The following is a 9,994-nucleotide window of genomic DNA, read 5'->3' as shown; positions in this document are numbered from 1 at the left end:
AAGGGCCGGCTGCATTACCCCAGGTACAAGGAGAAGTCACGAAACCCATTATGTGGGTGAGAAAACTGAGGTGTAGAGAGGGGCAGGGGCTTGTCTGAGCTCCCAGTGCGCCACACGGTCAGAGCAGGAGTGAGCCCCAAGCCTGCCGGGGCCATTCTCAGCAGCCCGCTCCCCCTCACTGTGACCTGCCAGCTTTCTGCCCCCCTGCATCTGATTCCTGGGACATTCCAGGTCCCACTTGCTGCTCCAGGGCACCCCCCTCCCTGGCCCTGTGCGTCTGATTAGGGTGCTTCTGCTTCTCCCCAACTGGGCGGCACCCTTACTGTTCATTCCTCTGCTTCCTCCAGACGGGGACCCCTGAGGACCAGGACCGGAGCTGTTCCCTTGCTTCATCTAGCAGGGAGCCTGGGACTCACAAAAGTAAATACGTGTAGGATGAATCATTCAGTTCCTCACTGGAGTATCGTTTTTATTCTTCACAAAACCAATAAAATCCACCAATGAAGTCTAGAGTGCTGCTTCTCACAGGGAGAGTGAGGTACAGCTGGGCCCCTGCTCAGAGGCCCTGGCTCTGCAGGTGGGGGGCAGGGGGCGGGGCTGTCACTGCGGGGCCCCTCTCCAGGCTGGAACCCGTCCTCACCGAGGGACCGGCTGGACAATTGAAGACACTGAAGTCGCTGCACTAACCCAGTGCTCACCACGTTCTGGGCAATTTCGAGGCAGGTCCCAGCAGAAGATGGCAAATGGGCCCGTTCTCGGGGTTCTGGGTGAGGGAACCCCGCTGCCGCAGTGGGGGCTTTCGCTCTGCACCTTTGGAAATGCCAGAAAATAAAATTGTAAAATGTGGCCACAGTGTCCTGTCCTGGGCCACTGCGAGCTCACCACTGTTTCACCTCAGAGAGTGCGGGGCTCCCCACCAGAGCAGCGAAGATCGGCCTGGGGTTCCGTTCTGACTTCCCAAAGCACAGCACCTCTTACTTGGGCTTTGGTGCATTCAAAACAAGGACCCCCCTACCCCGCACGCAGGGCACACACACGGTGTACTCTGCGTCACAATGAGCATGCGGCAGGGAGACACCCTTGCACGCCCAGCGGCCCCGCCAGCCAGAGCTGGTGAATCACCCGCCCCGTGGCGTCCCCCAGTCCCCGTACTGGTGGAGCCGACGGAGACCAGTAGCAGCTGGCAGGAAATGGGCGAGAGCAGTGGCCACAGACAAACTGCAGGAGCCACAGAGCAGCGCGGATGGACTCCGGGGCAGGAAGTGGGGCTGTCAGGCAGCAGCCGCAGCCTGCTCTCGGGCCGCTCCTGGCGCCTCCGGAGGTCCCCACCCTGATAAGGCTCAGGGACGCGGCTGTGGGTCATGATGCACCAAGGAACCGGTGGCTGGGGGCTGCCATCCCGGTCGCCAAAGGCCGACGTTGGAAGAAGCTGGCCTGTGAGGAAAGGACAGTGGGCTGGGGCCGGCTACACTGTCAGGACCGAATTAGCTTCAGCCTGTGCATTTCTTAACCGGGGTCCCTGTCGCAGACGTGACCAGCCCTGGGGGTGGCGGGGGAGGGCATGCGGAGCAGGGGAGGTGGGAGGTGCTGCCTTTCAGAGTGTCTGGCCCGGCTTCAACACTCTCAGCTTTTTGGCCAGGCCAAGGGGCCGGCCCTCTGCCCCTAGAACGCTCACAGACATCCTAGGACGTAGGTCAGATTACACCCCCCCCCTTTTTTTAAAGATTTTATATATTTATTTTTGGAGAGAGGGGAAAGGAAAAAGAAAGAGAGGGAGCGAAACATCGATTGGTTGCCTCTCACACACGCCCCTCAACTGGGGACCTGACCCACAACCCAGGCACATGCCATGGCTAGGAATCAAACCTGAAACCTTCCAGTTTGCAGACTGGCGCTCAACCCACGGAGCCACACCAGCCAGGGCAGATGATCCCCATTTTACAGATGAGCAAGTGGAGGCTCGGGGCCTGCACACCCTGCCTGGGGCCGCAGAGCTCCTCGGGGGCAGGGCTGAGACTCTGCTGCCATCTCTGCCGGACCCGACTTGCACAGCCTCTCACAGGGAGCCGCCCGTGTGGGGAGGGGAGCGGGAGGAGAGACGGGGAGGTGAGCAGAGCCAAGAGCTGAGTGCTGTGGTCAGCGTTTGGTAACATCCTCCCGTGGCCCCGGCCAGATGCCAGGCCAAGCAGCCCCATGAGAGGGGAACCCCCTCTTTGCACCCCAAGGCAGACCCACGGATCTTGCAGGGGCACCCAGAGCGGGGCGGCCTGCTGGTGGCTCCCTTCTCTGAGACTCGCTTCATGCCAAGCAGCCGTAGAAGCTCCAGTATCTGCAACTGACTGGTGGACGTGGTCACAGCCCGCGAGGCGAGCAGAGTCTCAGCCGAGAAGGGCTGAGTGGGGTGCCCGGGGCCTGCTCTGGCTCTCTGCAGTCGGCACCCCTGGGGGCGGAGGTCCCCTTCCTGTCTCTGAGGAGCAGCGCCGGGCACCTGCCCCAGGGTGTGAGCAGTCCCCTCTGCTGGTGCTGGGGCCCCTTCTCCTCTTGGGGAGCAGGCGGGCAGTTCAGCTGGAAGACTGATTCACCCTTGTTCCTGGAACTCTCTGAAGACAGAGAGGATGCTGTGGGTAGGTTCTAACTGTATCCTCTGGGCTGGGGCCAGTAGCAGATGGTCCTTATTAAAAAAAAAAATACTTCCATGTGGGCTTAAAATAGCCCAGCACTCACCATCAGCTGAATGGAGAAATGTACTGGCCGGGTGTCACGTGGGGGTGGGCGCTCGTTGCTGGCTGCAGGTTGGGACATGAGGCCCGGGCCTGGGAGGCAGAAAAGGGAAGCCTTGGGCGCCCACTGCGTGCCTGGCCTCATGTTAGGCAGGTGGTGGGTCTGGCCCCAGGAAAGCCCCGTGACAATCCTGAGCCCACATGACCACAGAGGGGACCTACAGCCTGAGAGACACAGCAGGGATGGTGAACACAGGCAGGGGCGGGGAGGCCTTCCAAGCCTGCCCTGGGTGAATCCCATCTCCGCCACTCACGCTCCACTCCGAGCGCCCAGGGCTTCACCAACTTGTCTGCGGCATGGAGCGGCCCCCTCGGCACAATGGGAGGACCCAGCCCCCCACCGGTGGCTGCTCTGCAGATGAGCTCACAACTCCGCAAGTCGCTCCCTGAGGCAGGAGGCAGCCCTCCCCTTCTGTCCCCTTTTTGTGAAAGCCCCTTAGCGTCCCAGTTTAAACCAGGCTACAATTTGGCAAGGAGAAGCAGCAGCTCTGGCAGTCCGGGCTACAGTTACGCCCTCCGGGCTGACACCATACGAGGGAGAGTGATGACAGCTGAGGCAGCATAAGGGGGGGGACGGCGGGACCCCATGCAGGGGACCCGGCCAGGCTCCAGCCAGCAGCCCTGGGTGGCAGCGAGGGCCCCCCTGACTCCTGGCCCGTCCCCTGAGCTCAGCCTGGAGCCCAAGCCACGTGGCCTGCGGGGTGGAGGGCCTCCCAGCTGCAGGGCCAAGGCGGGGGCCCTGCCGGGGAGTCAGGAAACCCTCAGGCCCCACGTCCACCCAGGACGGAAGGCTGGTCTGGGAAGGAGGGTTTCTGCCAAGTGAGCTGGTGCCCTTCGGGGACGAGCGGCTGGTGCTCTGGCAACCCTTGGACAACGGGCTCTGTGGGGGACTCAGAAATGGTCCGGTGTCTGCCAGGCGCCCGTTTCCGTGGCGTGAATGCTCCCGCTGTGGCCTGCACAACCGTGGGACGTGGAGCTGGACCGTCCAGGGCATCCCCTGCAATGCATGGACCAGCCTCCCACAAGGGGCACCACACCGGGGTGGGGCGGGGGGAGACAGACACAGAGCAATGACAAAGGCTCGGCTGAGAGGCAGGGCGCCCTGGGGTTGGCACTCCACTCCTGACAGCGAGGCTGACTCTGCCGCCGGGTTCAAACCCCCACTTGGCACCGTGTGGCCTTGAGCATGTGACCCGCCAGCCGCCACACTGGGCCACCCGTGTGAGGACAGCCATGGTGCCACCCCTGCTGTGGCGGTGACAGTGATGTCCCTGTCGTCCTCACAGCCTCTGCGAGTGGGGGAGCTCTGGTCCGGGTCAAACTCGTGGGTCTCCCTGTCTGTGCTTGGCTGCGAAGGGCCCGTTAGAGCCTGGCCCACCCAAAATTACATAGGTGCACGCCCCCTCCCCACCCCCTCCAAGGCCTGCCTTATCTCTCTTCCCCTCCTGAGCTTCCTCAGAGCCGGGTCAGGCGGCTCAGTTCCCTCCTGCCCACTTGTCCGCCCCCTGCACAGCACGAGCCAGCGCTGCCGGCCACCCAGCTTCCACGGCCCATGTCCCTGGGCTTTGGAGCAGTGCCAGGTCCTGCTGCCCTCCCCCACTTGCTTCTCTCTCCCACACAGATCTTTGCCTGGGACCCCTTCCTCACCTGGGCGCTGGGTCTTGTTCTTCTCCCAGAGTCTCAAGTCTTACCTGGGGCCAGGTCTCCTCGTGCTAAACTTGCCCCAGGGGAGCGGCCCCCTGCCGGGGTCGTTACCATGGCAATCTGTATCAGTCTCTCCCGAATGTTACCTCCACCCGGGCTTCTCCTCTGCCCCCACCACGACACAAATCTCTCCCACTACACGCTCGGCCGTCTCTGGCACCGCAGGCTCAGTGTGTCCAAAGCCGAGTTCATGGCCTCCCCCGCCACCACAGACCTGTTCTGCTTCCAGGGTCTGTACCGGACTGGACAGCCACTGCCATCTGGTTCCCTCTGCCCCTGATGGACCCCGAGCTCCTGGCGTCTGGTAAGTCCCTCTGCTTTGCCATCTGCGTCCCCTCCCCCCGTGCAAGCACATACCACCCCGGGACTGCGGGTGGCAGCCAGCTACGGTCTGACTGTTCCTCCACCTCGGCCCGCCCCTCCCGTCCGCCCTGTCCTTCCCAGTCTCAGGGGTGGCCTGGTTGCCCTCAAGCGGGAAACTCTGTGGACACACACCAGGGCCCGGCATGGCCTCTGAGGGCCTGAGGGTCTGTCCTCAGCCTGTGTCTCCCAATTCCTATCTCTCTCTCTCTCTCCCCGGAGCAGTTTTCTCATGCCCCCCACCCCTCCACACAGGCCTGCACGCACCCCTTCAACCCAGCGCTCCCTCGTGGTTGCTTGGGAAGCGGTCCCCTCCCCGGCACCCCCATCTGCCCCACCCTAGGAAAGGTCTGAGCTTCCCACTCCATTTTCTTTACAGAAGTTAATGCCGTTTGTAATTACTCACTTACTCATGTGGTTCATTGATTAATATCCAGCTCTCCCACTGGGCTAATGGAGGTGGCCCCTTCTGAGCAGGAGGATGTGTTACTCTGGGTGTGTTGTCTGGGAGTGGCGGGAGGGGCCGCTCCACCCGCTGAATGCCTGTGGCCTCCCGGCCACTGTGAACGGCATCCAAGCCCTCCTGCATTCCCACACACCCTGGGAGGCTGGACACCTCCTCCCCCAACCCCCCACCCCACCCCACCCCACCCCAGCCTCAGGGATTGGGACACCACCAGGCAAGGTTGGTCCCCCACCCCCGTGTCCAGCAGGCCCAGCACAAGAGGTGCTCAGAAAACTCGTGTGGGGAATCTGTGGCGGCTGCCGCCTGTTGGTTTTTGAACAAGCTGTTCTGACCGCTGTGGCAGGCACGAACGAGGAGCTCACGGCACAGGTAGGTAGGTGCCTTGCCCGTGGAGGACTAGACAGTGGTCCTAGGCACGCTGGAGGTGGGGCAGAGCTCATGGGGCAGGGCTCAGAGGTGGGGCTGTATCATCTCACTCCACAGCTCTCTGGTCTGGCGCAGTGACAGGGTGGGGCCTCCCTCCCCTCCCTCCCCTCCCTCGTGGGCCAGGGAGGCGCTGCGGGCCCTTTCTCTGCCTGTCAGCACCTCCGCCTTCTCCCCACCGCTGCCAACCTGCTACTCAGGCCTGCCCGCTATGCTGCCTGGAAGACACCAGCTCCAAAGTCCCAGCCGGGACTCGGGCCACTGGGTAGAGTCCCACCTCCCAGCTCCTTCCTCTGGTCCTGGCTTCTGTCTTCCTCCCCCAGCGATGAGCCTCTTTCCCTTCATCCAAATTCCAACACGTCCGCCAGGTTCAGTGAACTTCCCTGGAATCCACCAGAATTCCCCATGAACTTCCCGTTCCATGTACCAAGCACCCCCCCACCATGTGCCACTGAGACCACCCACTCAGCATGGACCCTCACGCCCCACCCCTGCCGGGCTGTCGCATGGATGCTTGTCTCCAGTCTTGTATCTGCTCCCTCCGTCCCGTTTAACAAAGTTGCTCGGCGCCAGTTCCGTGCGGGGACAGTGCCAGACCCTGGCTGCACGGCAACCAGCAACACCACAGGCCCCTGGCCTCAGCAAGTTCACCGCTGGTCCTGATTCCCTTGTCTTCTGCCCGTGTGACTTAATGCCACCCCCTTATCCTGTGTCAGGCGCTCTGCCGTGTCCTCCTGGAGAGCCCTAGAGCAGGGAAGAGCTTATACATTGGGACCACCCGAGAACCAGCACGTGACCTGCAGACGAGATGCCCTTGAAACTCTGAGAGGCGGAGGTCAGCAAGGGTGGGGGCGGCATGGCCCAAACCGTAGGAGCGCTCAGCGTCAGGCTGGCCCTTAACGGGTGGGCAGCAATAATGGTAAGGGCAGCTACTGCTTTCGGAGCACTAGCAGCATCCTCATCCATTTATACGGCCCGTCTCCCCTAATCCTCACGGTCGCCCCCTAACGCAGGTGCTGTTCTTACTCCCAGTGCCCAGGCGAGGCTCAGAACCAGATGAGAAGCTCAAGGTTGTGCGGCCGGGAAGTGGCGGGGCCAGGGGTTGGGCCTGTGCAGCCTGGCTTTGGGGACAGTTCTCTGAGATGCCATCAAGGGGGTTTGGGTGGATCAGCCACTGATGGCTGTGTAACAAGTGTCCCCCAGTTTAGCAGGTCGGGAATCTGGGAGTGGCGCAGCTGGGTCCCCTGGCCCCTGGCCTTTTGTGAGCTGCCACAGCCCGTGGTCACCTCGGGGCTCGGCTGGGGGAGGATCCGGCTACAAGCTGACTCTGGGGGCTACTGGTGGCCTCAGCTGGCTGTTGGCTGCAGGCCTCCGTCTGTGGCCTCAGGGACCTGTGCACAGGGCCACTCACAACATGCCAGCCAGCTTCCCTCCGAGGGAGGGAGGGAGCCAGTGAGCAAAAGAGAGAAAACAAGACAGAAGTCACAGTCCTCTTGCAGCCTGATCACGAAAGGACGTCATCACTTTTGCCGACATCTATTTGTGACAAGCGAGTCGCCAGGTCTGACCCACTCCCGAGGGAGGTCACGGGCCCCACACATGGGAGCCTCAGGGGGCAGGAGCTCATCGTCTCTGCCTCTGACTCCCCACCCCCCCCCACCCCTAATTGCGTTTTCACAAGTATTTAACACTCCTCTCCCGGAAGTGAGCTGAAACTCCATTCCCAGCCTGAGAGAAGTCTCCTTCCCGATCTTCCCAGAAGGCGAGGGCCCAGGAAGATGAGCGCCTCTTAAAGACCGCCCACACACGCAGCCATGTAAAGAAGCAGTGTGTCTGCCTCCCGCCGGCGTCGGGCTGAGCGCCCGCGCCCTGGCCCTCCCACTCCAGTCGTCCCAATGCCTCTAAAGTGCATGCTTTTTCCTCTTTTCCCACTTTCCCCAGAACGCAGGGACACCCTCCCGTGCCAGACAGCACTAACGATGGCACTTTTTGACAGTCCCTACGAGGCGGCCACTCCAAGACCGTCCCTGGCTCCCCATGGCCAAAGGCAAGGCCCCAACTTCAGTCTGGGATTTAAGGCCATACCTGCTGCCCACACAGCCCCTCTGCTCAGCCAGGCTGCCCCACAGGCCTCAGGTCTTCCTGCTGAAGGGCCTCCCTCACTTCCCCCGCTAACCCCGAACACTTTTTTTGCTCCCCCTCACTTACCTGGGTCCTGGTCACCCTTCGAGGTCAAGCTCAGGCCCCACCTTTTCAATGAACCTCTCCAAGACCCTTCCAGCTGTTCGGTCCTGAGCTGGGCGGGAGGCAGCGTGCGCTGGACAAGGCCAACCCGGTACAAATGTTCACGGCAGCGAGCAAACTACTCTGGAAAGTGGCCTGAGCTCCCTCACTGCCTGGTCACTCCCTGGGCTCCCTGGGCTCAGCGTCCTACCTCCCCGGGCATGTCTCCCAAGGTGCTCCGCCTGACCACTGGATGCTACAAGCCCCATGCCCTGGGAGGCAGCTTTCTCCAGGCCCCACATGACTCGGGCTCCCCAGCTCTTCCCCATGAGTCTCCAAGGAGTGATACGGGGGCGCTGTGCCCAACTTATCTTGGCATCCAGAGTGGGACGGAGGCCGCTGTGAACATTCTCCGCAATGACGAGGAACAGGAGACCTGGCCTCGGCTGGGAGGCACACCTGAGACGCTTCCCTCTGTTCGTCAGTGCTCAGAGGTTCAACAAAGCCTTTCCGCTTAGAGTCCACGGACGTAAACTCAGCACAACCCTACCGGGAGAGAAAGTCTGGGGGCATTGAGATCGCCACTGCATGAGCGCTTTGCACGAAGCAGCTGCCGGGGCTGTTGCTGGTGGGTGTACCGCAGGCTCAGTTTTTGACTCTTGGAGGGGCGACGGGGAGGCAGCAAACACAGATGCAGAGGGGAGAGGCAGCCGTGCAGACACTGTGCGGGGGCCATCAGGGGCAGCCCACCAGCGAGGCCCAAGTCTTCCCGGCCCCGCCTCCTGGCCCCCAGCCCGGTGGATGACACCCACATTACTCACTGTGCACTTACCCTTGGACTTTGCATGCTGCTGCTCTCTTTTTGCACAATGTTCAGAAGTAAAAACCGGTGCCCACATTGCATTGTGCTTTTGAATAGCACGCCAAAGAGGGGACAGGCCTGTGCGTGCTCTGGGAGCCACACCAGACAGGGCTGGGCCATTTGCATAAAAGGCAGAAGTTAGATCTGCGAGAAGCGACAGATAAGTGCACGTGCAGACCTGTCCTGGCTCCGTCGCCGGCACGGCACAGCTGGGGCCTGCAAGGAAGTCTCTTCACTCTTCCAGACTGAGACCAGCTTTTCTGAAAAGCACCTGTCTCGGACCTTTTGGCCTGAAGACCACTTTCTACTCTTAAAACTTACGGAGCATTCCACAGAGCTAGTGTTCATGCGGCAATGTTGTATTTGAAGTTATTTACTACATTATAAATTAAAACTGGGAAAATGTTTGAAAATGTATCAATTTGGATCAAAAATAATAGTATATTGCCCTGGCTGGGTGGCTCAGTTAATTGGGGCACTGACCCCTACACCAGAAGCTTGTGGGTTTGACTCGCGTCCAGGGCACATACCTAGGTTGCAGGTTCGATCCCCAGTCCAGGTGCGTACAGGGGCAGCCAAGCAATTTCTTTTCACATCAGTGTTCCTCTCTCTCTTCTCTTCTTCTCTCTTGGAAATCAATAAACACATCCACACATGAGGATTAAAATAATAACAATAAATTCATTACATACTGGCATAAATTCCACATTTTAAGAAAGAAAACTGACGGTGAGCAGAATGCAATAGTTCACACTGCCCCCAAGCTCCCGAAGGTCGGACTCAGCAGAAGACAGCCCGGTGCTCACATCGCTTCTGTGTTCCGGAGGGAGCATCGTGCTCTTTCGCCTGAGGCACGAAAAGAAAACCCGCCCTCAAACAAACCCGTAGTGGGGAAAGAGAGGACCATTTTCAGATCATCGTGGCCACTCTCCTTGGATGCAACACTGAAACTGAGCAAGTGGTAGCTTCTTAAAGGTCCGTGGCACTGTGGATCCAAAATCATTACCAATTTTTTATCTACTGTTACGTCAAACTCCACTCGCTTTCCTGCACTTGGAATAGCTCTTCTTTCCCCATTCATGGACGGGCCACCGCAAACATTGGTCATTAGGAGAATGGGAGTTCATCAGGTAAGTCAGACTGATGACCTCTGACACGTTTCACCACAGGATGCCC

General features: G+C 60.4%; 1 protein-coding gene across 9 annotated transcripts; it reads right to left on the bottom strand.

Annotated features, from left to right (window-relative positions):
* Window positions 1–428: 428 nt before the first annotated feature.
* Window positions 429–9,484, bottom strand: LOC123478992 (uncharacterized). Of its 9 annotated transcripts, XR_006654434.3 has the most exons (5): window positions 6,223–9,484; window positions 6,011–6,116; window positions 2,725–2,813; window positions 1,153–1,434; window positions 442–810 (listed from the first exon to the last, which is right to left on the bottom strand). XR_006654434.3 is itself a non-coding variant. In XM_045189579.3 (3 exons), exons 1-3 carry the CDS (start codon window positions 5,265–5,267, stop codon window positions 695–697), a joined length of 411 nt encoding a protein of 136 aa, XP_045045514.2. In that variant the 5' UTR covers window positions 5,268–5,443; the 3' UTR covers window positions 442–694. The 9 variants fall into 9 exon arrangements, 1 of the variants encoding a protein (XP_045045514.2); XR_008427001.2 differs by lacking the exons at window positions 6,011–6,116; window positions 6,223–9,484 and adding an exon at window positions 5,255–5,443 and having other exon boundaries at window positions 443–810; XR_006654433.3 differs by having other exon boundaries at window positions 444–810; window positions 6,011–9,479.
* Between the last annotated feature and the right edge of the window lie 510 nt (window positions 9,485–9,994).

Source organism: Desmodus rotundus, chromosome 5 (genome assembly GCF_022682495.2).
Source record: "Desmodus rotundus isolate HL8 chromosome 5, HLdesRot8A.1, whole genome shotgun sequence".
Lineage (NCBI taxonomy): Eukaryota > Metazoa > Chordata > Mammalia > Chiroptera > Phyllostomidae > Desmodus > Desmodus rotundus.
The sequence above is the reverse complement of the archived record's forward strand: the minus strand, read 5'-3'. Positions and strand labels throughout refer to the sequence as shown.

What these genes read in the sequence shown, in the direction of transcription:
- LOC123478992 (XM_045189579.3), bottom strand. An exon ending in GGTCTCCGTCGGCTCCACCA is followed by an intron (nt 811 to 1,152) that starts GTACGGGGACTG and finishes GCATTTCCAAAG; the next exon opens with GTGCAGAGCGAAAGCCCCCA.